This window comes from Pleurodeles waltl, chromosome 8, assembly GCF_031143425.1.
Source record: "Pleurodeles waltl isolate 20211129_DDA chromosome 8, aPleWal1.hap1.20221129, whole genome shotgun sequence".
Lineage (NCBI taxonomy): Eukaryota > Metazoa > Chordata > Amphibia > Caudata > Salamandridae > Pleurodeles > Pleurodeles waltl.
The window spans coordinates 1,334,460,716-1,334,488,524 of NC_090447.1; the positions used below are offsets into that span (position 1 = coordinate 1,334,460,716).

A 27,809-nucleotide genomic window follows, 5' to 3' on the forward strand; every position below is an offset into this window, starting at 1 on the left:
CACTAGGGAAATCTCTACCTGCTCCCCAAAGCTAGTTGGGTCCATCTCCCCCCCGAGTGCTACACTAGTCAACCCAGGTGCCTGTCCGGTAGTGGACGGTGCCCTCTTGGGGCACTGTGGATCGCCTTTGTAGTGACCATATTGGTAACACTCCATGCATTTGGGGCTAGATTTTCCTGACTTGTCAAATGTCCCTGGCTTTTTCCCAAATTTGGAAAAGGAAGGGTTGCCACCCCCTCCCTGGGAATTCTTTTGGGGGCCTTTAGAGAGTTCCTTATCTGTAAGTTTATCTCCCCCCTCTTTCTTCTGTTGGGAACCCTGACCACCTTTGTGGGAGTCCCCCCCAGGTACCCTTTTGGAATCTCTGGTGCTAACCCAGAGGTCCGCCTCCTCAGCAAGCTTCCTGGGATCAGTCAGCTTACTATCCACTAGGTGCTGGCGCAAATCTGTATAAGTAACATTAAGCCTATGCTCTCTCAGGATCAAGTCATATAAACCTTTATAATCTGCTACTTTGTTGCCCCGGACCCATCCATTCAGTGCCTTACTAGAGAAATCAAAGAAATCTACCCATGTTTGTGTGGTTTGTTTGGTGCTGTCCCTGAACCTCTGACGGTATCCCTCAGGGGTCAGCCCAAACTTGGCAAGTAAAGTGGCTTTCTGGAGTGGGTATGTGTTTTGATCCGGTGGATCCAATGTGAGAAGTGTGTCCCTCCCCAATGGCGGCACATAACCCCACATAGCTACCCCCCATTGCCCTTCAGGAACCTCATGAGCCCTTAGTGCAACTTCATAAGCAGCTAACCATTTATCTATGTCATCTCCCACCACAAAACTGGGCACCACATTTTTGGGTATACGAACCTTCTTTTCTCCAGCAGGTCCTGTCTGTATGCTGCCACCATTATTGCTGGATTCAGACTGTCTTGCCTTGATCTCCAGCTCCTTGAGACTCAGTTCATGAGCCAACAATAGTTTCTTTTCAGCCAAAGCTCTTTCAGCTTCCACTTGTTTGGCTGCTCTTTCAGCTTCTGCTTGTTTGGCTGCCCTTTCAGCTTCTGCTTGAATCTGTTTGGCTGTCCTTTCAGTTTCAATCTGTTTGGCTGCTCTTTCAGCCTCAGCTTGTTTGGCTTCTCTTTCTGCCCTCCTCTCCTCCTGTTGCGCCTCAATTTTCAGTTTTGCCATTTGCAATTGGAACTCCCTTTCCTCTCTCCTTTCCTCTGCGGTTAGGCTTTGCATGGAGACACTGCTCCCTGGTCTGGAAGGGTGCACAATTGCAGTGGTAACACCATCCATAGATAGTGAAAATCCTTCTGAGGGGCCATTTTCTGGCTCCCCTTCCTCATCATCCTCTAAATGGGCTTCTGCCCAGGCCCTCAGCGCCACTTGAAAGTCCTCCTTTCTGGAGGCCCCTTGGGTGGGTACCCTTAATGCCCTGCAGAATCCTCTTAGTTGTTTGACTGTGTATGTATCCAACTGGACTAGGTCAAAGTCCCCTGTCTGAGACCCAGTCAGAGACATGTTGAGTGAGGATTTAGTTTTTGAAAATTGTCAGGAAAAAACGGATTTTCAAAAAAAGATAAAAACCAAGTTGACCTTCAACTGTGGGTAGGTAGTGAAATACTTAGCTACTGTATGTCACTGCACAAATACAAGTCCTATCCTCACCGCTGATCACCAATGTTAGAAATGGGGTTTTTGGTTGGCAGTCAGGTTACCCTCTGTCCAAGCAAAAGCCCTCACTCTAGTCAGGGTAAGTCACACACTATCCAAGATTATCCTGTGCCCACCCTCTGGTAGCTTGGCACGAGCAGTCAGGCTTAACTTAGAAGGCAATGTGTAAAGTATTTGTGCAATAAATCATACAATACCACCATATAGCACCACAAAAATACACCACACAGTGTTTAGAAAAATATATAATATTTATCAGGATATTTGTAGGTCAAAGAGAATAAAGTTGCAATGGAAAATTGTAGAAATATCACAGGGAAGTGATATAAAGTGTCTTAAGTCTTTAAAAAGCAATAAAGTGTCTTTCAAGCACAGAGTACCTGGTTTCTGGTGGGAAATCTCCTCAGAGGGCCACAGGAGAAGAGATGCGCGGAAAAAGGGGTTTGTGCGTCGATTTCTCCTCAGCACACACAGACTTGCGTCGTTCTTTTCCACGCGGGGAAGTCGGGCGTCGTTTTCCGGCGCGCAGACAGTCTCTTTTTGTGGGTCGCGGGGATTACCAGATGTCCCGGGTCTGTGCGTGGATTCTCCTGCTTGTTTTCCGGCTGCGCGTCGTTCTGCGGGGCTGCGCGTCGAAGTTTCGATCTCACGGTAGGCGTCGCGTCGATTTCTCCTTGGAAGTCGGGCGGCGTTGTCCTTGCGAGGCCGTGCGTCGAAATTTTGGTCTCACGGCAGGCGTCGCGTCGATTTCTCCTTGGAAGTCGGGCGGCGTTGTCCTTGCGAGGCCGTGCGTCAAAGTTTCGCGCTCACGGTAGGCGTCACGTCGATTTCTCCTGGAAAGTCGGGCGGCTTTGTCCTTGCGAGGTTGTGCGTCGAAGTCTCGATCGTCCCGAGGGCGTCGCGTCGATCAGCGTCGGTGTGCGGCGTTTTTCTCGCCGCGAAACAAGCTGTGCGTCGAAATTTTCGGCGCACGGAGCGTCCAAGTGAAAGGAAGAAGTCTTTTTGGTCCTGAGACTTCAAGGAACAGGAGGCAAGCTCTATCCAAGCCCGTGGAGAGCACTTTCACAGCCAGACAAGAGTTCAGCAAGACAGCAGGGCAACAGCAAGGCAGCAGTCCTTTGTAGAAAGCAGACAGGTGAGTCCTTTGAGCAGCCAGGCAGTTCTTCTTGGCAGGATGTAGTTTCTGGTTCAGGTTTCTTCTCCAGCAAGTGTCTGATGAGGTAGGGCAGAGGCCCTGTTTTATACCCAAATGTGCCTTTGAAGTGGGGGAGACTTCAAAGAGTGGCTAAGAAGTGCACCAGGTCCCCTTTCAGTTTACTCCTGTCTGCCAGGGTCCCAGTAGGGGGTGTGGCAGTCCTTTGAGGGAGAGCAGACCCTCCACCCTCCCAGCCCAGGAAGACCCATTCAAAATGCAGATGTATGCAAGTGAGGCTGAGTACCCTGTGTTTGGGGTGTGTCTGAGTGAATGCACAAGGAGCTGTCAACCAAGCCCAGCCAGACGTGGATTGTAAGGCACAGAAGGATTTAAGTGCAAAGAAATGCTCACTTTCTAAAAGTGGCATTTCTAGAATAGTAATATTAAATCCGACTTCACCAGTCAGTAGGACTTTGTATTACCATTCTGGCCATACTAAATATGACCTCCCTGCTCCTTTCAGATCAGCAGCTGCCACTTCAACAGTGTATGAGGGCAGCCCTAATGTTAGCCTATGAAGGGAGCAGGCCTCTCAGTAGTGTGAAAACGAATTTAGGAGTTTTACACTACCAGGACATATAACTACACAGGTACATGTCCTGCCTTTTACCTACACAGCACCCTGCCCTAGGGGTTACCTAGGGCACACCTTAAGGGTGACTTATATGTAGAGAAAGGGGAGTTCTAGGCTTGGCAAGTACTTTTAAATGCCAAGTCGAGGTGGCAGTGAAACTGCACACACAGGCCTTGCAATGGCAGGCCTGAGACAAGGAAAAAGGGGCTACTTAAGTGGGTGGCACAACCAGTGCTGCAGGCCCACTAGTAGCATTTAATTTACCAGCCCTATGCACATAAAGTGCACCTTACTAGGGACTTATAAGTAAATTAATAGTCCAATCAGGTATGATTCCAGGTTACCATGTTTTAAGGGAGAGAGCATATGCACTTTAGCACTGGTTAGCAGTGGTAAAGTGCGCAGAGTCTATAAACCAGCAAAAACAGTGTCCAAAAAAATGGAGGGAGGCAGGCAAAAAGTTAGGGGTGACTACCCTAAGGCTGTCAGGTCTAACAAGTACAATAATTAGTCCTTCACTACAAATGTTGATCTGAAGGCCTCCATTTTTCTGAATCTGTGTTATTTCCCCAGTTTGGCTGGAATAGAGAAGCCAACAGTGTTTTGTCTCATTATATAGACATCTTCAAGGCTGAAACAAATAGATTACAAAAACATAATATCACATATATAAATAAAGGCGTACTGAAAAGAACGAAGGTTCCAGGGATGTTATAGTTAAGAAATATAATTTTTCTTTAATTAGAAAATCACTAAAAAACCAAAGGGTAATAGAACATTATAGTTAGGTTCAGATTTTAACCATATTTCTCTCTCTCTCTCTATATATATATATATATATATATATATAGGTTCTCTCCCAGGAAGCCTGCCCCAATCTGCATACTGTTCTTCTGGCAATTCTGAGAGAGGGCACAAATCCAGTCTGACTAGATGCTTTTCAAAAGGGATTTATTATTTCATTCAATAAAATGCAAAGTGCGAGGTGCCACAAAGAAAATCTGGCCTACGCGTTTCGGCAAAAAGCCTTCGACTGGGCCATATATATATATATATATATATATATAGTATTTGTGTCACAATATAAATATCTATTTTTGCTATTTATAAATAATTTTGTGGACACAAATGGCTCAACGTAACTATGTAAAATCTTACAACACGACCATACAAACAATCAATTACACATACTGGAGGAATAATCTTGTGCTAAAAAGCTTACAGTCTTATTAGTTCAAATGAATAGCATGTAAGTTAGCTAGGTGAACATTTTATGTAACTATAAGACAAAGTCTCATTTTGCTTTAATTTAAAGTTTTAACCTTTACAATTTACAGACAACACAAACTGAAATTATTGTCAATGTATATATTTCTGGCAAAATGATGTGAACATTGAAGTAAAACAAACAACATATGTCTCACTACTCATACCACATTGCAGCCAAAGTGCATCTGGTTACAGAAACGTATTCTTTGTAGTGAATTTGTGACAGTTCTGTACATTAAAAAATGTATATTCATGATCTTCATTTAAGAGAAGCGCAGCATGAATATTACCTGTAGACAAAACTGCCGTCTCATGCTGCACCCTCAATAAATATAAGGGAATTGTGAACCATCCTTGTCTAAATAGAGAGGTTTGTAAAAAAAAAAAAAGTGTTAAAATAGGGGAGGTGGCGCTGCCCAGCAGTACAAGGGACTGAGTGGTTCAGGGATGCCTCTGAAGTTCTTTCATGAGGGGTTGTCAGAAAGATTGGAAGGCGGTGCCCTTTATGTTGCCTTCCTGAGGCGCTTCAGTGGCCAGCTTCCCCCCCTTCTTCTGAAACGTGGTCGAGATCATTTTGGGGGATGATTTTTTCAGGTTGAGTTGCCTTGATTTTATAGCTTTTTGCTACTCCTGTTATTGATGGGTCATTGTAGGGAATTTTCCGTTGTAGAATGTTTACCTGATGATGCAATGGACCAGCATAGGAGTGTAGCTTAGGGGGAGCTCAAACGACTGCATTTTAGTTGAGGGTGTTTAAAGTGTTGCATGATGATTGGCCGACCTCCTAGTCAGACAGGTCAGCTTACTGGGTAGTGGGAAGGGAGCTGTTATACTCCAGAGGACCAATGGGTATGGAAATATTAGGTGGTAGTGGGCATTATTAGCATCAGGAGGTGCTAAAGAGGCAGATGACTGAGGAATGGTAGGGCAGGTGGCGGAGTTAATTAATGAAGACCAGAAATACTGAAAGGTGGGGTTGCTAGACCTACGTGGATGAGATGTTGTCTTAATTATACACAATGAGGTTGGTACAGCAGCGAATAATGAAAATAGTAATTTGAATGTAGCTACTTTACATGGAATGTTCTTACACCAGAATGTTGAACAAAAAGGGGTTTGACCTTTTTATCTTAGCACATAACATACAGAATGCAAGGAAAGACATACGTGTTAACAAATACAAATACCAATTTTCACAACAGTAAACCCCATTCTACACAATTTATGGGAGGTCTGTTTTTTTTATTCCAAGTTGTAATTTCTTTATATTACGTACTTTTTATGCTAATCTGCAAGGTGCTTTATCTAGGCGTGGAGTGTTGTAAACACAGTCCTGTAGATTAAAACAGCATTTTACACAATGTTGGTGGTCTGACATGATCGTTTCGTCATTACCAACTTCTGTTTGACTGCAAGAATGAGGTAGGGACATAAAGCAGGCAGGAGCGGGGGGTGGTGTGGGTGTGACTAGGGGGAAGGATACTACTATTTTATTGGCCCCTTGCTGTTGAGCATTAAAAGCAGTTAATTGCCCTTGCGCTCTTTAGCAACAGAGTGCTGTAACTACTGTTATTGTCCTGAACAGATGCCAATACCTCTTAAATATAAAATGAGAGGTTAACGTTCAGCCTGGAATACTTTGATGAGAACACCAGTGATTAATTGCAAATGTTGCCTGACCTTAATGTCAGTACCAAAATCAATTCAGTCCTTGCCCCAGGCTTCATGCAGCCTTTCCAAGAAAGAAATAATTCCTCTCTATTTTCGCGGTTGGGTGGGTGCGAGGGGCTGTAGGGGAAGCAGAGAAGGGACAACGCAGAAGTGTGTTTTGTAAACAACGAACAACAAGACCGTGTTAAAAGTCTGCAAAAGCTTTGAAGGGAAAACTTATTTTGAGCACTGGCTCTATTTAAACAGCTGTTCCCCGCGGCGTCAGTTCACATTAAACGTCAAGGTGTTCGATCAGTACCTCTTTAATAGGAAGAGGAAAGGTTATCATTGAGTTTTAAAAGAATGCTGCCTGCTCTGGCCACCTCACTGCTTTCTAGAAACATTTTAATTTCAGTCACACCATGGAGCTGTGAACACGACCTTTCATAGCTGTGCCTCTTCACCCTTCAAGAGATCACCCGCGTCCGTCCATCCCTCGCTGTTTCTTTCTCTGTCTCGTTTTCCCTCCGTTCCTCCGAACCACACCGTCTCCGCCCGTTATCCCTCTGTCTTTTTCTCTTTCGTTTCCTTTTCTTACATTGTTCCATTTTTTTCTCAGCCTTTTATTTTCTCGCTCGTTCTCTCTCATATGCACGTATTTCTTTTTCATATATTTATTCTGTCTCGTTTTCCTTTCAATGTTTTTTAATACTCTACATGACTTATGGCGCCGTGTGGTAATAATTATCTCCATCCAACTATCCAAACCACTGATTCACCAATATATCCATCCGTGCATCTTACACCCCTCCTTCCATCATTCGATCCATTCATCCATGCATCTGTACACCGATGTAGCTATCCGTCCTCCGTCCATCTTCGGCTGTCTCTCTGTATATGTCTCCATACATACGTATTCATCCATTCATTCATCCACTCATACATCCACTTTTTGATCCTTTCGTCCATCCAAACACCTAGTCATCCATCCATTCATCCCCTTCTGTCTGTTCACCGCTCGGCCTTCCTGTGTGAGTTAGTTGAGTGTGGCAGAGACGGCGAGGATGCAGTGCGATGAGCGCTGGTGCCAAGGTCCCACCTCTACCCTCTCTCCCTCTGCTCGCAGTGGCGCTCGCTCAGGTCTTCTTTCCTCGGGCTGGAGGGAGGCGGATGCTGCTCCCGGGAAAGGAAAGTGTGTCACGCTTATTCAAAAGATGATTTGGGCGTCAGACGAGGAAAGCCTGGGAATGGAGGCACGTGACGCGGCTCCTCAAGACAAGTGAGGTGTAGGCAGTGCAGCGAGAGGGAGAGCGTTGATGTGCAGGCATTACAGAGAGTGGGAGAGCCGTGGGGGGCAGGCAGTGTAAAAGGGGCGATCAGCCGGATACTGGCGCTGCACAGAGGGAAGAGAAATCAAATGCAGGCAGCGCAGCATTCTGTGAGTGTGTAGAGGGGTGGCGAGGGGGGCATCGGCTTTATAAGCGCAGGCAACGAGGCGAGAGACAAGCAGCACCACAGACAGCGGCGCCGCATCCCGGGGACCAAAAGCGGGATCCAGGAGGTGTGCAGGAGGCTGCGGCCGCCACAATGAACCTCACTGCCGCCAAGCAGCTGGCGCGGGTCCCGGTGCCCTGACAGCCAGCGGTCCCTTACCGTCCGTCACCGTCCCCGACAGCAGCACACACCGCAGCCAGCATGTCCCGCAGGAAGATCTCGTCAGAATCATTCAGCTCGCTGGGCTCGGACTACGTGGAGACCAGCCCTGAGGAGGAGGGCCCCGAGGGGCCCGAAGGACCAGAAGGACCAGAAGGACCCGAGTGCCCGCTCGCCCGGCTCTGCTGGAATGGGAGCCGGAGCCCGCCTACCGCCCGCAGCCGCGGAGAGACCCGCGAGCTCCTGCCTCGGAGGACCACCAGGAGGAGGAGGGTCAACCTGGACTCCCTGGGGGAGAGCATCCGGAAGCTAACTGCGCCCACGGTGAGCATGCATGGTGGGCACGGGACTTCCTGCGGCCACAGCTATTCAGTGGAGATCCGGCACGTGCAGCACGCCCCATCGAGCCCAATGTCACACTCACTTGCCATCAGCTCTCTTCTCGATCCTCAGCCCTCTACTCCATCCTCACATTACTTCATTGTCCTCAGTTCTCTACACCATCCTCGCTTTAGTCCACCAGCCTCAGTTCTCTACACCATCCTCACCTTACTTTACTGTCCTCAGCTCTCTACACCATCCTCACCTTACTTCATCATCCTCAGCTTTTTACCCCATCCTCACCTTACTTCACCACCCTCAGTTCACTACATCAACCTCACCTTACTTCACCATCCTCAGTTCTTTACACCATCCTCATCTTGTCTCATCATCCTCACTTCTCTACACCATCCTCACCTTACTTCACCATCCACAGGGCTATACGCTTGCCATCTCCTTACTTGATCATCCTCAACTCTCTACACCATCCTCATCTTACTTGACCATTCTCAGCTGTCTGCAATTACTATCACCAGATTTCATCATCAGCTACCGAGACCATCCTCACCTTACTTCATCATCCTCAGCTCCTTACACTTGCCATTACCTTACTTCACCATCCTCAACTCTCTACACCATCCTCACCTTACTGCAGAATGTTCATCTGTCTTCACCAGCATGCCTGCTTCCACTATAGGCACATGTCTATACCGTCCTCATCTTGCTGTTCAGTGCCTATCTATCTGCTCCATCTTCATTACTTCCACCATAGGCACATGTCTATCCAACCCTTGCCTTTGTGCACAGTGCTTATCTGTCTGCACCATCCTGCCTACTTCCATCATAGTCAGGTCTATGCATGCTTCAGCTGTCTGCACCACATTCGGCTACCTCCACCACTCTGAACAACCTCTAGTATCCTCACCTCTACATACCACACTCACCTCTCTCTCCTATCCTATCCTCTCCTGCTTTTGTGTTCCTCACCTGGATGCACAGATCCCACACCTGCCAGCACAAACCTCACCATTTCCACTATCCTCATCTGCATTCACCATCCTCCTGTGTCTGTCTCAAACTCATCTTCCTCCACAATCTTCATGTGAAGTCCCTGACGTAACACTCGCAGAACTACCCTAACCTGCTTCCATAATTCTGCTCTCTGTCCATCCTCCTCCTCTGACTCCACTTTTATCGTCAAGCCTTTATGTTTTGCACCTGGGTACACACAGTCCATGCCTGCTTCCATGAGGCTCAGCACTACCAATATCTTCACTTGCGTTCACCATCCTCCCTTGTATCAACTTCACCTGCCTCCACAACCTCCCGAGTCCACCATCCTCTGGACCTTTGCCTCTACCTTCCTCACCTACCTCCAGCATCCTTCCTGCCTCACCCCTTCCTCCACCATCTCCATTTCCTTTCACCTGAATGTGCAGTCCACACCTACTCCACACCTACTGCCACCACCCGCTCCTGACTGCACCATCCTTGGCTACCTCTGCCACTTCCCTCTGCCTTGACCACCCTCTGCTACCTCCACCTTCCTAGCCACTGTCCACCTTCCCGGAGCCTCCTCCTTGCTCATCTGCCTTAATCATACTTACCTTTCTCAACCAACGCCCCTTAACTCCACCACCCTTATCTGTCTTCACCTTCCTAACTTATCTCTGCCTTCGTCATCTGCCTCCTCCACCCTGCACGGTCACCACCTTCTGTGCACGCTTCCTCCATCTGGCCTACTTCCTCCATCCTTACCTACACACACCAACCTAACCTACAGCCACCAGTCCTACCGTCCTCGACTTCCTCCTGTATCCTTACATTTCTCCCACATCCTCCACTTTCCCCACCTCCCTCATTTTCTTCCTACACCCAATGCTGCCTATGTCAGACTCCCTTGTATCCACCATCCTTACCTACCTCCACACACGCGCTTATCTTCACCTTTCTTCCATGCTTCCACCCCAATGCCTTGCCTTTGTATCCCCCTGACCATCCTTAACCATTGCCTCCGTCCTCCCCATCGCCACTGACATATGATTCTGTGCTTGGTGTGTGTGAAGGTGAAATTTAATGGTGAATGTGACGGTTGCCGGAGGTCCCCATCCTTGACCTGAGTTTGACATCTTCACACATAATTGTTGATTGGCCTGACCCTGAGCTTGGGTTGGACTGGCGCTCTGTAAGAGGCATGCTTATACCCAGGTCCATTTGAAATCTTCGGCGCCCCCGTTCAGACCTGCACCCCTTTCTGGCTGTCGTTGAAACAAATTCCCAGTTGTATATCCCGCGCCCCCCTGTAGCAGAGCCCACGCCTCAGCTGTGGAACCAACGCACTAGCGCCTAATTACGCACGCCCCCTTTTCCTTGACGACGCACAATTTGATTTTAATATAACCCTCTCCGTAGCGGAAGTCCAAAGTGAAACTTCCTAGCAGGCGCCTGCCCACCGTGTGAGGCGCCCAGGAGACGCCCAGAAAGGTGGTCAGCGCGCCCCCGTCATGTACTCCTTATGCAGCCTCTCCAGCCTGCTGGAGTGCTCTCAAATACCTGTAATGTTCCTGGAGAGGCTAACAGCGCGCTGTTACAAGGCACGGCAGAGGATAACTGTATTATTTATGAATTCTGCCTTCAGAGCGCTGTCATAGTTCATCCCGCAGAGTCCAGCGCGTCTGAACTCTGCGCTCTCGACTTGATAGAGGTGCTGACCCCGGAGGGACTTCCTCGAATAGTGACCGAGGCTAAACGCTGGAGCTCCGAGAGAAACCCCGTCCGAGTGACGAGGGCTTCGGTGTCTACCCCGCTCGTCCAGAGATTAATGTACATCATTAGGCATTCGACAGTCATTCGTGTGCTGATGCTTCTGAGTTTCCTCTCACAGGCGAGAATGAAGAGTATCGTGTCCTCCATTTCAGGCGCTAGTCTCTTTACTGTCGACGTGCATTGAAGGGGATGGTTTGAGTAGGCAGCGCTGGACGAAGAAGCTCCCTTGTTGAAAATAACAGGCAGACGCACGGAGCAATCCATGTGGAATGTACTCCATGCCCCAGAGCAGGGCGCACGTGCCTTCACAACAATTTCTGTCTGTTTTGACCAATATTCTCGCCGTACGTAACACACATAAATGTCCGTGTCCTGTCGAGCAGGAAGGCGCGAGCAAGTAACCAATGTTTTTGTAAGCAACATTTTAAGGTAGTTCGGTGAGGTTAAGACACCAAAGTCTACCACTGTCAAGTAGAGCGAAGAATGTAGTTTATGCGTCTTGATAGGAGAGCAACTCCATTCTGTTGGAACCTGTGCTTTTATGTCGAAAATGAGTTTCCGTTTTTTCTGGCTATGCTTTATTTGGAAGGAGGACCCCAAGAACAATAATCCATTTTTTTCTGCACCCAGTTTGTGAAATTTGAAAATGCGGCGCCTGCCATTACTGGTTTGCCGCCGCTGGTACATTGACTGAAAAAATAGCTGACACTCAGTTGAAGACAGTTCTAGATGAGCATCACATCCTAGATAATTTTAAGTTGAATTTTAGATCCAGGCCAGCGTTTGCAGATGTTTGGGATTACCTATTCCCCAGGGCTCTACAAACTCATGTCTACTTTTTTAGAATATGTCTAAGACCAGTTATCCACCTGACTTGCCACGCCAGTTTAACATGTCATTTCTATGGCAAATATACTAAGATTTATCTTCCAGTGGCTGGTTGGTCAGATTGGTTTGAAAAACATAATACTGTCTAGTCAACCCTCCCTAACATTGTTGATTGGCAGAGATACAGTGGGTCAAAACTCGGTGCTTGTAAGACTGAAGAAATGCTAGAGAGTCCTAAAGGTTTACTCCTCTGACCTGTGCTTCCCCCGGTTCAAATGCAGTTTGCAAGGCAGGTGAAAAATCTGGGTTTTGTCAGGGACTCAAACACGAGTCTTGCTTCCAAGGTTGACAAAACAAGGACTATTGATTTAAAATCTGCCAGCTGCAAAATATGCCCTGCTTTCTTCTCGCCGACTCCTAAAAGATCATAGTAGGTGCTCTGATAAATTCTAATTTGGAGTTTGACAATGTGCTGCTGTGTGTTAGGGCCAGACTCAACCTTATGTTCTTGACACTGGCCTATAAATGAATGATGCTTCAATCCATTCAAAAACCCACGCTGACATCACAAAGCAATATAACATTACAGCATGTCTATTGTTGTTTACTGTTAGAGATGCAGAACTGTCAAAAAAGAGTAAGGCTAGGCGGACCCTGTGGAGTTTCACTCTGCGGAATTCTGCAGAGTACATGAAAACTCAGTGAGACTCTGCGGAGTTCTGTGAACAAGCAAAAATCAGAACATTGGGCTGCGCTGATTTATAGCAACAGGAGCTCTTTCCTGGCTGAAAAATCAGTGTGAATGGCACTACGTCACATGCCAGAGGGCACTGTTGCTCGAGTTGATTTTGCCACAGTTAGAGTAGATTTCTACTTGAGCGGAAGCTTTTCATCATCAACGGTCATGACTGCCTGTATTATGAAAGTCTTGCTGGGTGCCCTACTAGCGCTTGAGATTGGCGCCAAGGGGTGGCAATTCTTGCTTGCACTTTCCAACTTAAACTTTGCAAACCAACCATGAGAAAAAAACTCCAGCACGTGGTGGTTGTTAGAATTTGGCTGGAACTCCCATGTTAGAAGCGTAACACAGAGTGGCCAAAATTCTGCCAACCCCTGCTGAGTCGTGGAATTTATCACCCACTCCTATAAAGAGAACTGCCTTTTCCTCTGTTGTGAATGATGCCTTTAAGGGTACGCTCCTTGTGTTTGTGTCATAAAACAGGAAAAAATATGTACCAAATAGGTCACTGGGGCCTGCATATATTTTGTTCCTCAGAATACCTTGAACAAAATGTAAATAGGTGACTGCAGGTTCTCTCTAATGGCATTTAGGCCCATATATATACTTTTTTAGCGCCGCATTTGTGACATTTTTTAACACAAAAGAGTCGCAAACGTACAAACTGCAATTATATTTTGTAAGTTTGCGCTGCTTTTGCGTCAAAAAATGATGCAAATGTGGCGCAAAAAAAGTATAAACATGGGCCTTAGACTCTACTCAGCATGGTCCTAAGTGTTCCTCTATTTTGAATACCAATAGATAAGGTAGCTCTTCAAAAGATTTTTTTCAGAAAATGTAATAAAACAAAAGACATAACCCACACACACTATCCGTGTTGCTTCATTATAGAGGACCTTATCATAAAGTGACTTTGGGGGTTATTACAACTTTGGAGGAGGTGTTAATCCGTCCCAAAAGTGACGGTAAAGTGACGGATATACCACCAGCCGTATTACGAGTTCCATAGGATATAATGGACTCGTAATACGGCTGGTGGTATATCCGTCACTTTACCGTCACTTTTGGGACGGATTAACACCTCCTCCAAAGTTGTAATAACCCCCTTTATCTCTTAGTATTCATAATAGAGGGTCTAGGAACCACAGTGACTAGAGACTGAGCGCCTCGTCAGCAGAGCCTACGTGCCTTTTTGAGGTGTACAGGCAAACACAGGCAGGTTGTCTCTGCATTGACTCTATAACCCTCCCCTCCTTTTGTTAATTTGTCCCTATAACGAGGCTCACATTGTTCTATTAACTCCCATTATACCTTCGGATAGTGGAATGCCTTTTCTCGTTACACAAAGGGGGTCATTCCGACCCTGGCGGTCATGGACCGCCAGGGCCGGGGACGGAGGAAGCACCACCAACAGGCTGGCAGTGCTTCTGGGGCACTTCTCAGAAAAGGGGAACCAGCGGTTTTCCCCTGCCCCAGGGAATCCTCCACGGCAGCGCCGCCATGGGGATTCCGACCCCCTTCCCGCCAGCCTGTTCCTGGCGGTTTACACCGCCAGGAAGAGGCTGGCGGGAACGGGTGTCGTGGGGCCCCTGGGGGCCCCTGCAGTGCGCATGCCACTGGCATAGGCACTGCAGGGGCCCCCTAACAGGGCCCCATTCAGATTTTCAGTGTCTACAGTGCACACACTGAAAATCGCGACGGGTGCCACTGCACCCGTCGCACACCAGCAACTCCGCCGGCTCCATTCGGAGCCGGCTTCATCGTTGCTGGGGCTTTCCCGCTGGACGGGCGGGCGGCCTTTTGGCGGTCGCCCGCCCGCCCAGCGGGAAAGTCAGAATGACCGCCACGGTCATTTGACCGCAGTGCGGTCTTCTGGCGGTCTCCGCCGGCGGGCGGCGCCCGCCACCCGCCGGGGTCGGAATGACCCCCAAAGTGTTTAAAAGCCTGGTTATTTTGCTAACTTTCTCTGATTTTCCTTATTCCATTTTGCTTCCATCACCACTGATAGAGTACTCAGATATGGTTAAGTCGTTCTTGTGTCTGGTACACATAAATAAAAAATAAAATAATATTTATGAATTGTGCTCGTATATTTGCGAGACACAAATAACTGACATGTCTGACCATTTCTGGAAACATTTTAACAAAGTACCAAATTTCACCTAATTGTCTTTGGAAATGACAACTGTAGCCTATGCTTGTCATACATGCTAGTGCTTTAATGTGCAGTTTGCCTTAAAGGAACTCTTGGTCTCAGATGCCTGCAGCCTGTGTACGTAAGGGAAGGGAACAGAAGTGCTCCCAACCTGCACCAGCAGGATCAGATAGGCATGGTTCTGGTCGTTCCACCTTGATCGATTGTAACCTTTGAACTTTAACCTCTCTCTGTTCTCATTGGATCGCCCAGAGGCTTTGAGTTTTACTGAATACTTTCAGCTGCACTAGGTGGTAGCTGGGCGCCCGCATCTCCCAATTTGTGTACTCAGTCGATCCCTTCAACTAAACTGCTGAAGGTCATTATTCAGATGTTCCACAGGAGAGAGAGAATGGGTGTTTGAGCGAAATCCTCTAAGAGCTGCCGAGCCTGAGGCTGAAATGTAAATTTATTCTGATTGCAAAAGGTTCTGCGCTTGATTCATATTCACCTTGCAGACAGCCCCCTCTCCAAGCACATGATTTTAGGGTTTGGGCTCAGGGCAGGAGATGGGGTAAATGCAGCATTTTTGCCATTTGCTTTTCTTTGCTATTGCACTGTTAGGGTACTAATAATGTTGACAAGACATCTCATCTCACTTTATGGAGGTGGCGGACCATCTTATATAACTTGGACAGAAACAATGAGCATATAGAATGAAATATAATTCTTGTAAGAGTTGTTCTGCAACATATAACAATGAATTACTTAATTGGGGCGACTTCTAGTGTCGAAGTCAGAGACTTGAAATCGGTTTCTAATTTTGTCTTTCTCTGCTTGATCGTATTGTGTGATCTTTGGCAACACAAAGGGGGTCATTCCGACCCTGGCGGTCGGGGACCGCGGAAGCACCGCCAACAGGCTGGCGGTGCTTCCTGGGCCATTCTGACCGCGGCGGTAAAGCCGCGGTCAGAAAAGGGGAACCGGCGGTTTCCCGCCGGTTTTCCCCTGGCCCAGGGAATCCTCCATGGTGGCGCTGCTTGCAGCGCCGCCATGGGGATTCCGACCCCCTTCCCGCCATCCCGTTCCTGGTGGTTTTTACCGCCAGGAACAGGATGGCGGGAACGGGTGTCGTGGGGCTCCTGGGGGCCCCTGCACTGCCCATGCCAATGGCATGGGCAGTGCAGGGGCCCCCTAACAGGGCCCCATAATGATTTTCAGTGTCTGCTTTGCAGACACTGAAAATCGCGACGGGTGCCACTGCACCCGTCGCACCCCAGCAACTCCGCCGGCTCCATTCGGAGCTGGCTTCATCGTTGCTGGGTCTTTCCCGCTGGGCCGGCGGGCGGCCTTTTGGCGGTCGCCCGCCGGCCCAGCGGGAAAGCCAGAATGACCGCCAAAATGTCTTCTTGTGCCTTTATTTCTGCTCAGAGCTGAATGTTCCAAAAAGCACAATACCTGTCAGCAATAATCTCTATATCAATATTTGCAAATAACCTTGGCTTCCCATTTCTTATTTCCTTTCTGGTTAAATTGAAAATTCTAGGAAACAGAAGAACTGCCAGCTTGAATCTCTGTAGCAGTTTTGAATGTGTGTGTATTTGTGTGGGGGCGGTTGGGGAGGGAGCATTAATAATATTTTTGCATACATATTGTTATAGGCATTCAAACCAGAATGCATCATGCAAAGCTGAACTCCCCTCAAAGCACCCATCGATTTCCTCATTTATCTCAGTCACACTTAAGTGGTATGTTGGGTTCTCCCAATAAACTTTAATGGGAGTATTTTATTAAATGGTATGGGGGCACCGGGGAGTGCTGGAACTGATTCACCAGTCTTGGTAAAAAGGACTACTTTCAGGACAGGCACCTCAAAGATGCATTGGGCATTGAGCCCCCACACATCATGTGTGTCAGTCTATTCAGTTCTTCCCTCGGAATCAGGCAGGGAATGAAAAGACAGCAGGCACGGCTGGTTCTGGGTCAGTCCAGCACTAGGCAGATGTCTATTGTGCCACCAGAAGAGGTTCGCCAGGTTGTCCCTAAAAAGCATAACATGCCACTCTTTGAGAGGGAAGAGGGCAGAAATATATTGCTATGCGTAGTGCTTGAAGTGTGCCTGCACCCACCCTGTTGCTGGGACTTGGAGACGCTGTGTGTCACACTCACTGTACAGCAAGGCGCTACGATACTGGGTCTGATGGGCTGCGCTGCTGACAGCAGTACACTTGTGTGCAGAACTTGTCAGGTCAGAACACAGTGTTCAGAGAGATCTCGAGGCCGACCAGCTTGAAGGCTATTCTTAGTCTTCGGCTGGCCCGTGTCACAGACTCTGCTGATTGCTGACAGCTCAGGTCGATAGCGCTCCCTCCAGGTCATGACCTCTCTTACCTCAGAGGCGCCATTTTAATCCCTGGAAAGTTGACTTATCAATTCTAACATGAGTACCAGATCTGTATAATGCATCACTGTCCCTACCACTTAGGACATGTCATCACTTGTTAGCATCATGACACATGTTGTCAAAACGAACCGCAGGTGCTGGATCTCATTCACTGTGAAATATTTAAAGTGTGTAAGCCTCAGTCTTAAAGCACATCGTCGACACTGCTTACCACAGTTCACTATACTACAGGTTGTAATTGGTGGTCATGCCAATTCAGCCAGGATTATGAGCTGCTCATTATTCCTTCTATCTGGAAAGGTGGAAAAGCTTTAATTGATTGGAAAGAGCTGAAATTGTAGATATGCAGGCCCTCATTTAATGCAAATTCTGTGCAGGCACTCTCTCGGGGCAGCGAAACACAGAATATAGCACCTATGTGCTTACTCTTGGAAAGTCCTGTGTGTACAGTGCTAAATTGTATTGTTTTGCCCGAGTGCCCACCCAAAGTTTCGTAGATGTTGGCTGCAATAACACATTTCCCAAACATCCGTTCACAACTTTTGTATCATGCAAGCAACCGGGCACTAAGGGAACAACGAACAAAAAATCCCCTGGAGGATTGGAAAGGGTGGTTACCTGCGGCGTTCCACTCAGTCAATACTCCTACTGACAGACATACTAAACATGTGTGGGACTTAATGCACCGTAATTTACGGGTACAAACAGGTAGAATAACACAGTGGGGACAGGTTTTACACCTGTTTATGCACCCGTCGTCAATCTCGACAAAATGTGGTTTGCTTTAGAGGAGGTCATATTGACCTGCAAATTTTGTCTGAAAGCATACATTAAGGCAGGAACAAGCAGACACTGAGTTGGAATGCTGTAGCTTTTTTCATTCTACGGTTCATATTGATTGGTGGATTTAAAACCTATGTGTATTTGTGTGAGAGCATGCACGTGTGTGTGTCTGTGCACATTTACATCTTTTGACTTTTTAAAAGAGTTAGAAAAATGAGCAAAAAGAGACCCAACCATATCTGCTGAAGTTTCCTTTTTAGTTGATCGATCGTGGTTACAGAATAACACACTAAAAGGGTGCTTTTCCCTTAGTACAAAGAGAAGGCAATAGACAACAGAAAGGTAATTAATTAAATTGCTTGCACTATAACCATTTCACATTTACGTGAATAACTTTCTATTTCATTGTTGTTTAATTGCTTTTAGCTAAGAATCTCTACCATTGGAAAAAAGAACCAACCATATAAAAAACAGTTTTACTGTGGAGACATCCATCTTGTTTCACTAGGTCCCACCCCTCCGCAGAGAAAACCAGTCATCCTGCAGTATTTTGTCCTTATTGTGCCTCATTAGTGAGGTGCAGGTAGAGTCCATTGGTACAGTGAGCTTGGGACTAAGGCCTGGACATAGAGCATTTGTTCAAGGAAATTCCTAGCTTTCACTTAAAGAGACAAGCTGAGACAACCACTAGAAAATATATCGGTCACTGTCCCATTCCATCTATACTAACTTGCCTGTGCCATTACCAAAAGCAAAACCATATGCGAATTGGGAACGGTGTTACCATATTGAAGCAACCATCCTGTATTCCTAGGTCATCTCTCTTCTGCATGGGAGTGGGCACAGGCATTCTGGGATACAGTTGTGAATTATTGGTCTTCAACAGTGAGGTTCAGGTTCAGTCCAGAGGGATCCCTTCTGCACATACTCATTCCACATAGGAAGACTCGCTCTGAGAACAAAATAGTGACCGATGTAACTATGTGAGCCATCACCTCCTAACCACTGAAAATTCTTGAGGGTCATGCTCCCTTCCATTCATTTTCACTTCTTATGTGTCATAGGAGAAAGTGGCTGACTATATTCAGATCAGCCTTCTTTCTGCCCCAATGTGGAGGTCTAGCCTGAAAAGCCCGCCATATTCGCTCTGCTTCGGAAGGGAAGCAGACATGGGCTTTTTTGCTTTATTTGGACTCATCAGTGGAGAGGAGCTTGAGTATTCAGGCGCATGGAGTTCTTGGAATCCCGGTCTGAGCAATCCCATCATCAATTGTAGGAAGGCTCACAGAGAGACAAAAGCGATTGGTTGCTTGAGCCGCATGTGCATTGGCTCAAGTGATTACACCTGTCACCTCCAAATCTCTTCATGGAATTGGACGGTCATCAGCTGTTCTCTTTCGTCCCCCATAAAATGAGCTCACAAATGAATCACAAGGGCCTTTTTCCAGCAGATGTGTTACTTTCATTTGACAAGCAAGGTGTGTATTGCAGCATCTACCATGTTTAATGTAGAGGTTGCTCTACACGAAGCGCGCGCACATTACATGAAATAGAGATTTCTTCTGAGGACAGAAATGGATGCCTTCCAGATTCAAGGCCATGTGCACAATTTATAACGCTGTCTCCGGATCATGACAGTTCTACCTTCCATTAATAAAAACACTTCCCAGAAATGAAGACAAACGCCATTTTGGATTGGTGGACTGCCAAGTGCTTACTGCCACACGTCATATATTATCTGAGGAGCTTCCTGAAGTGAGAATTTGAACAGGTACCATGCATTATTCATGTTCTGTCTATCCAAGCACAGAACCTGCACGAAATCGACATTAACATTTCTCCATTACACACCAGTCGAGTACAGTAGGGCACGCGGTTCCTTGGGAGAGACGCGGTTCTAATTACAGTTTCACATTCAGACAGTGCTTAATTTGTAAATAAAGAGGTGCCGGTGCTCAAAGCCCTTCTCTTAAACACCAGACTGCTGTAATTAAATCTGCCAGCACTGGATACTGAGGCAGCGTAATCCTGAAGCCATCTCGGGCCTCTTCAATCTATTTACCCCCACCCCTGCCCCTTCAGCTCATCCTGCAACTTTCTACTTTCTCCCTTTATGACGCTTTTTAGTTTTTCCTTCCTCCGTTTTTCTCATATATGTTTTTTGCTCGCAGCAAATGCTTGAGGCATTAGAATAAGCCCCGGCCCTCACAAATAAGTGGCGGTGCTCAGCACCGGAAACAACAAGCACAAATTAAGCACTGCATTCAGACCTATGAGAATTATATTGGCAGAATATTAGGAAATGAGACTGAAGTGTAAATACCTGATAATGCTTTGATAGACTCAAGTTTTGCCTGGCCTAGACATTACTCCTTTCTTGCTCAAATGTTGAGCCCGTAAGTGTTTTTTTTTTGTATCTCTCCTCCATGCATTAACCCCCAGAATGAGGCAAACACGTTCTTCTGTCAGCCCTGAGCAAATAAAACGAGTTACAGGTCCTTGCAGTGTCGCGTGTCGCCAGTAATCAAGGTAAAGCTGTTGCGTGTAGAGTTCACCATGTTGACAAGTCCCTGGTTTCCCGCCATTTCTAATGATTTGTTGTTATTCTATATGTAATAAGAGCTACTACCAGACCACAATCATTACTAACTAGGAAGCGCTGCTTTTGGCTGGACCAATACAGACATTAAATTATTCAACTCAATTATATGTTTTAGTGTATTTCGACAATGCACAAAATAGAGACTGCTTTGTATCTTTTTGCAATTACATCTGAAATATAGAGTGGGCGAGGATCCAAAAACTGCATGTCAGATAAAGACAGTATCTGTTTTTCCGTAATGAAAATGCACAAGAGAAACACCCTCTATCAGGAAAATGATTTTCAGAATATCATTATCCCCAAAAGGACTCGCTAAATCTTAGGCAGGCAGGCAGGAAAAGGCTTTTTTGTACAATCCAGAAATTTTCGTTTGTAGCAGTGATCGAAGAGGCATCCAGTCCTTCAGCTCCTTTTAAACTGACATTCTAAAAACTTTCTCGTAATATCGAATATTTTAATACAAATTAAGGGTGTCCTTGGTGGTTGCAAATTATTACACCATATTGCTGTTTTACAAAAAGTGGGATTTACCGAATCTGGTCTCCGACCTATCAATAGTAGTGATTCCTACAAGTTTCAGTAACTTTTTTTGGTGCATTTTAAATACCAGTTAAAGATGCATTATTAGACGTGTTTTTTTTTTAACAGAGTCTTTGAAAAATGTATCCACCAGTTGAGGGTCAAAGATGTGCGACCACACTTCACGTTAGGTCTTGTGCTTCAATGGCTGCGTGATGCCCTTATTACACTTCTCTCAGTTTGGTGAAGCTACTCTAGAGATACAACAGCGATTTTATTTAGGTGCACGTAGTTTATGGTGCAGGCAGCAGCTCCTGGTAATTGAGGCATCCCATAGCTACTGAGCAGGTGTGGTCAAGTTAAGAGTTCACGCTTATTTTATCCTAATCTTATGTCTGTGTTTTGTGGAGAATAGTTTTAGATTCATGTTCTGCCCAGAATGAAGTGGGCATTTGCACGTATATATTGTATATGCTACAAGTGTGAAAATAAAAAGCGAGGGACTAGTTAGCCCAGGCATTGTGGAATGAGGACTCACTGAAGGATGCCACCAGAGGGTGGGTCACAGATAGCGTTGTCACACAACAAGCGTATACACTTTTGTGCGCCTGCAGTAAATAATAATAATAATGCAATCATTTTTCAACATGCAATCGTTTGTATAGTATGGAACAATGAAAACAAGCATAGGCAAAGCCTTTTGGCAAATCCAGTTTTGTTATGGGTTTTGCAAAACGTGATTGTTTCGGAGGGTGCTGGGTGTTTGTCACTCCCCCTGCTTCCGCCCCCCCCAAAAAAATGACTAACGGCAAATATGTTTTCTGGGCTAAAAAATGCACATATTACAATATTAGTCCCTGGCACTGAAGGGAACTATTTTGTGAGTGGATGTGCTCATTGTGAAAAGGAAGCATGACATAACCCATATTGTTCAGCCATTGGCTGAAGTGTGCTGATGCATTGATCCTTGGTGTATGCTTAAGTGAGCTGGAGAAAAATGATAATTTCACAATCACAGATATTTGGATGAATTGTGGCAGAAACCCCTATAAGTAAATAAGTTATACACATACTTTTAGTAAAATCAAAAGGTCTTGACTAAGACAGGACTTGGGTGCCAGCCTCTTGCTTTTGAAAAAAGAAGAAAAGAAAGCAAAAAAGAAGGTAGGCAAGAAGGAAAAGGCAGCAAAAAAGAAGAAAAAAGCAAGAAAGGAAATAAAGAAAGAGGAAAGATAGAAAGAAAGAAAGAAAGAAGGAAAACTAGAAAGACAAAGCAAGGATAGAAAGACAGCAAGAAGTAATAAATGAAAGGCAGAGAGAGAAGGGAAGAAAGAGAAAGAAAGAAGGAAAGGCAGGAAGAAGGAAGGGAGGAAAGAAAGAACAAAAGGAAGAAGGAAGGAAAGAAAGAAGGAAAAGAAAGACAAAAGGACCAAAAGAAGGATAGAAAACGGAAAGAAAGAGGGAGTGAAATACAAAAGAAAATGAAAAAAAAAAAGGAAAGAAAGTAGGAAATCAAGAGAAGAAAGCATGAAAGAAGGAAAGAAAGAAAAGGCAAGAAAATGAAAAGAACGAAGAAAAGAAGGCAAGACAGAATGAAAGGAAGCAAGAAGGAAAACAACAAACAAAAAAAGAAGGAAATTAAAAAGTATTACAAATGCTACAAATTAGGCATCATAAAGAATGTCTTTCTTCCTAAGCAGAGTTTATTGAAGAACCATTGGTGAGCTTGAGTCCAGAACTAACGTGTTCTGAAGACTTGTCCGCTTATGAATTCACATGTATAGTATTGAAGCTATACGTTTCCATACTATATGCATAGTGAAAAGAGAATAACTTAAAACAGAACAGTTTCAAATGAGCACAATCTGTGAATTATCAGCAGTCAAATAAACACTTCCTGGCAGGAGACAGGAACTGATATAGCTGGAATTGGCCCTGTGCTCTCATCTGGTAGAAACACTTCTGTTATCACCTCAGGGTCTAAACACAAGGGCAAAACTAAAGTAATTATAAAGTAAAAACAAAAACACTGGCACCAAATGGATTTATATTGTGTGTGGATGGGCTCATTGTGAAGGAGCAAAATGCAGTCACTCAGAGTGAAGTTAACCAGTTGCTGAAGTAGACTGACCCATTGCTGTAGTGGGCAGAAGCAAAATGTGAATAACACAGCAATAAACCAACAGATAAAGAGAGGTGGCTGAAAGCCTGTTGAAGTAAGTATATTATACATCTAATTTTAATAAAATCAAAAGACCTTGGCTAACACCAGACCTAAAGATTACATACCTGATGTGGAAAGAAATATAAATTATTTAATGCAAGGATTGCTTTTAGAAGCTATCTGCTTAAAGCAGGCATCTCTTAACTTTCAAACTCCTCAAGCTGATGTAAGGGTGCACATATCAAGTGAAAGGTAATTATTGTGATAAATTAAATGATTTGGGGCACAAAATATCATGGCCTTGATTTAACGGATATTTGCGCTGATCCTCATTGTCACTCAAAGCGATGAAAAGTGGCTTGAACATCGAAGGAACAACTTTCACATGCAAAATGTATTTTTAAAGACACTGTTTAGTTTTATTTATGTGCATCAGTTAATTAAAACCACCACAATTAATAACTGTTTCATACAAGATTAAAAGAATAAATATGAACACGAAGTACATAATCCAGTTTTAGAGAGATACAAGCAGAAAAATTAAAGCTTACAACTAATGTAATTAAAGTGTAACCTCCCATAGTGGGGTGGGAAAGCGCAAATAAAACCATCGGTTTTGGTGGAAAGCCAGGTTAATTAAGGTATTTGGATGAGGCTTTGCCCTAAATACTAATGTCAAGTGTAACCTAGCACAAGCAACATGTCGTGTGATATACTTCCTGCTTACAAAATGTGTAACATATGTGTTTAACTCTAAACCTCACATTGTAAACTTAGACCCCTGCCAGTGGTCTATTTGTTGGAATTTGTACTGGGGAGTGTACCTCGAGTACACATGCAATTCTAGACACTGCTGCCCCATCTTTGCACCAACGTATGAAGCTGACCATCCCACATAGAAACCAGATTTAACAGTAATGCAAGTGAAATCATCATTGGCAGGCAACTCTTGAATCTGGTGCTATGATATTTTCTGTTCTTCACATAACATAGCACTGCACTTTTTCCAGCAACGCTCTACTAAGAGGAACACAGTAAAACCTAACCCACATAAGGCCACATTGCCAGTGTGTGTGGCATGCCAGCTTTCAAGGAGTACACGTGCCAACTGCGTTGGCAGTAGGGCAAAATGTGAAATTCAAGTTCGGTCCAAAATAAATGGCATGCCTTGCTTCTCCTCTCAAAACATGAAGGAACCCGTCATCTATTCATGTACATCTTGACCCTTGCCACGTGTTTGTGCCTCTATGTGGTACAGAGTAATGCCAAGGTTCATTTTCACCACCCTTTCTCAATTTTTGTCTTTGCTGTTTGCAATTTGGATAGAAATGTTTCGATGGTTTGTGACTCCAACTGTAGTTGCCAACCACTCATGTTATACCAACTCTTAAGTTGGGGTAAAGGTCAAATGACACATAGATTTCATTGGACATTTCCCCAGGGGGCCTGAGCCATTGGAGGCTTGTTTTTTAAAGGCAGAGGGCATCTGCTGGTGACATTGTAACATTCTGCAGCTCTCTCCAGCTAATTACAGAAAAGCACAAGAGAGGAGAAATAGAGAAAAGGTGAGAGAGACATGAGAGGGGAGGAAGGGAACATTTTACCTGCGCTGCTTTTGGTTCCAGTCTAGTCCTGGTTGGGGTGGTATATGATTTGCAATGATGAAGAAGTCTCATTTAGAGCCCTTCACTGTGTAAATGTCACTGTCCTCTGGAGGATGGGGGTTCTGTGGGTTAACAGATTAGGGGGTTAACAGATTACTGGACATCGAATATTCATATTTTGGTTTTACCATTTTTCACCAAAATGGAGAATTCCCCTTACAAAGGTGAATCTGAAAGTCAATTTTGTAGTTTTCTGGAAGTGGTGGTGGTGGAGCTGTATGGATTGAGCAGGAGATGCATATACACGTTAGAAACAATTTTGAAGTCTCAAATCCAGTGATTCATAAATCCATGTTTATTATGCACTTAACCCATTTTGTAAGTTTAAAGTTTTTTTGTAACTGGTAAATTTGGTTCTTAGACCCATAAAAGTTTTTAATTTTTAAAGGGGGTGAAAGAGATGTTCCTTCCAAATTGAGTTTCAGTCACCTATGTATCAATGGTACGCAATTGGAATTCCAGCTTGAAATTATTCACCACTTTTGCTATTTTACCCTTTGGGATTTGGTGTGGCAGCTTCAGGGGTGATAGTCTGAGGTCCAGGGAACCACTGCTTGCTCCCCCTATGCTTTTCTAAGAAACCTTTTTAAAGGAGAGCTGGTTCCTTTAAGAAACATGGGCTGCTTCAACAAAAAGTTTCCTATTTTGAAATTCAATGACAGGAATGGTGGTCTGCAGCCTTTTTCTGGTCACCATACCTGTGATTGCAGCCAATTGCAGGGGTTAGCGAATTGCAACCTTCCTAATGAATATTAATTAGACAGATCACTCTATGATCCTCTGCAATTTTTTTGTGAATCAACCTACTAATACATGTTGGTTTAAAATTCAGACTCCATTTGCCAAACCTTGATGCACAATTGGTGAGCCCTTTTTTTTAATGGAATCTTCATATGTCAAGCCACTGATGCTGGGCCTTGCATATCTGCCAGCTACTGCAATAGGTTTAGTAAAATTTGATTCTCCACAGTGTTGTACGGGGTTGACAATAACTCAAGTTTGGCTAAGAATGGCTAGTAGCTCTCCAAGAACATTGGTTTTGTGGTATGATGCTTGACTGCCAATCGTTGAGTAGTTGTAGGCTTTCAACTGTTTCTGGTGTTTCTAAGTGACCTTGCTTTCTTGATTTTGCCCGAAAGAATTGATTAGAGACGAGTTGGTAATTGCATAGGGCTTCAGGGTCTGCAGAGGGCATCAGTAGCAGAGGATTGATCCCCATTGTATCATCCGATTAGTTACCGAGTTGAGAGAGATTAATCTGTTCTGTGACATCAGGGGAAAGAAATTCGTTTTGTCCTGGGAAACTGAGCAGGACAGTGTTGATTTAGGTGTTATTAGTATTTTATTATTTTTAGCATTAGGGTGAGGCTGATTGGCTTGAAGGAGGCCATCTTGGAGCCCAGCATCAGGGAAGACATAGGTGCACATAGAGTGTGTACATTTTATGACTGCCTCTTGATAGTTTCAGTTTTTTCTTTGAATAAGGGAACAGTCGCCCCAGTGTTGCTTTAATGTGCTCTCTTACAGAGGTTTTATTGTTGTGTTTAATATATGCTAAACTTAACAACTTTCATTTGCTTGTTTTTCTTGTCTCCGGTGTGCCATCATATATCATTTTCAGCATGCGTTTTGTGGCTTGAATATGGTTGTGTTCCATGATTATTTGAGGTTTAATCTATTCAAAAAGGACAAGGTACCCTATCTACCCAGAATGATAGAAAATGCCCAGTGTTATACTAGACACCCTTTTGTGTAATAAAGGGACACTCCCCCACAAATATTATGTGCCATTCTTAATTGAACTGGACATATTCTATCCTTCCAACTAGATAAGGGTACCTCATCCTTTTTTATTACAATTCTACTACAGGTAGAAGATAATACTCCCTTATTAATTTTCGTTATTCCCTCTTTTGTTGATAAATATTTGAGTTTACAGCCAATGATCTTCAAATTCCAAGGATGTGATCAAACTCTGTAATTGGGTTTGTAGCCCATTTGTGGACCTCAAATGGAGAATATCAGCTATTTGAAACAAGATAAGAAATTCATTTAAAAACCAAAACCCCTGAAACTTGCAAGTTATAGTTTAGTGACCTAATTAGTGATGTCAACATAATGTTGTTTCACATGTCATGAGTTATGCAATATATGAGGTTATAAGCAGTATAGAACGGGACACGTTACAGCTAGTTTTACTAAATTATAACTGGCAAACTTCAGGGTTTTATCAGTTGTTAAACATGTTTTTATCTCATTTAACACCTAAGTATAAGATCACATACCTTTTTTCAGTGATTTTTCTTTTTACGTCAGCTGAGATCCTATTAGCGAACCTAACTATAACATCACTTTAACCTTTGATATTTTCTAGTGTATTTCTGTGCTGTTAGGATTATATTCAAAGTAGAGCCTACACCCTTTGACAGCCTGCACTTAATCCCCAGGGAAGCAGCTAACACCTACTGCAGTCGGCCTGGTGAAACTATTGAAGCTGAAAACGGCCATAAATATTTCATTTCAGTCTTACAGTGTTATAGACTGAAGTACTAAAAATTACGCTTCTGCAGATCTTACTGGGTATTTTTCTGTGCCCCGTTTTACATTATGTTGCACTCAGCTATATTTGGGTAGCATTTATAGCTTATTGAATTTTCATCATGCGTGACTGCATTGTTATGGCATTTTGTTGCTCATATACGATATGCCTTGGTGTTGAACACAGGCAATTGCACATATATTGCAAAGGGCACATTTACAGAATAACCCATTGCTGTAAACCTCCAATATTGTTCACCTCATACATTTTAAGATGTGTGCAACATGTCGAAGAGATGGAGAAACACTGTGTACGGTAATGACTTTGTAAA

At 44.7% G+C, this 27,809-nt stretch overlaps 1 protein-coding gene across 1 annotated transcript in view; it reads left to right on the forward strand.

The window, feature by feature from the left end:
• The first annotated feature begins 7,634 nt into the window (after positions 1 to 7,634).
• Positions 7,635 to 27,809, forward strand: part of GUCY1A2 (guanylate cyclase 1 soluble subunit alpha 2) — a 1,233,955-nt gene continuing 1,213,780 nt past the window's right edge. Inside the window, exon 1 of the mRNA XM_069203198.1 lies at positions 7,635 to 8,339. Coding sequence (XP_069059299.1) covers positions 8,058 to 8,339 — 282 coding nt within the window. The 5' untranslated portion in view covers positions 7,635 to 8,057. The remainder of the gene's footprint in view (positions 8,340 to 27,809) is intronic.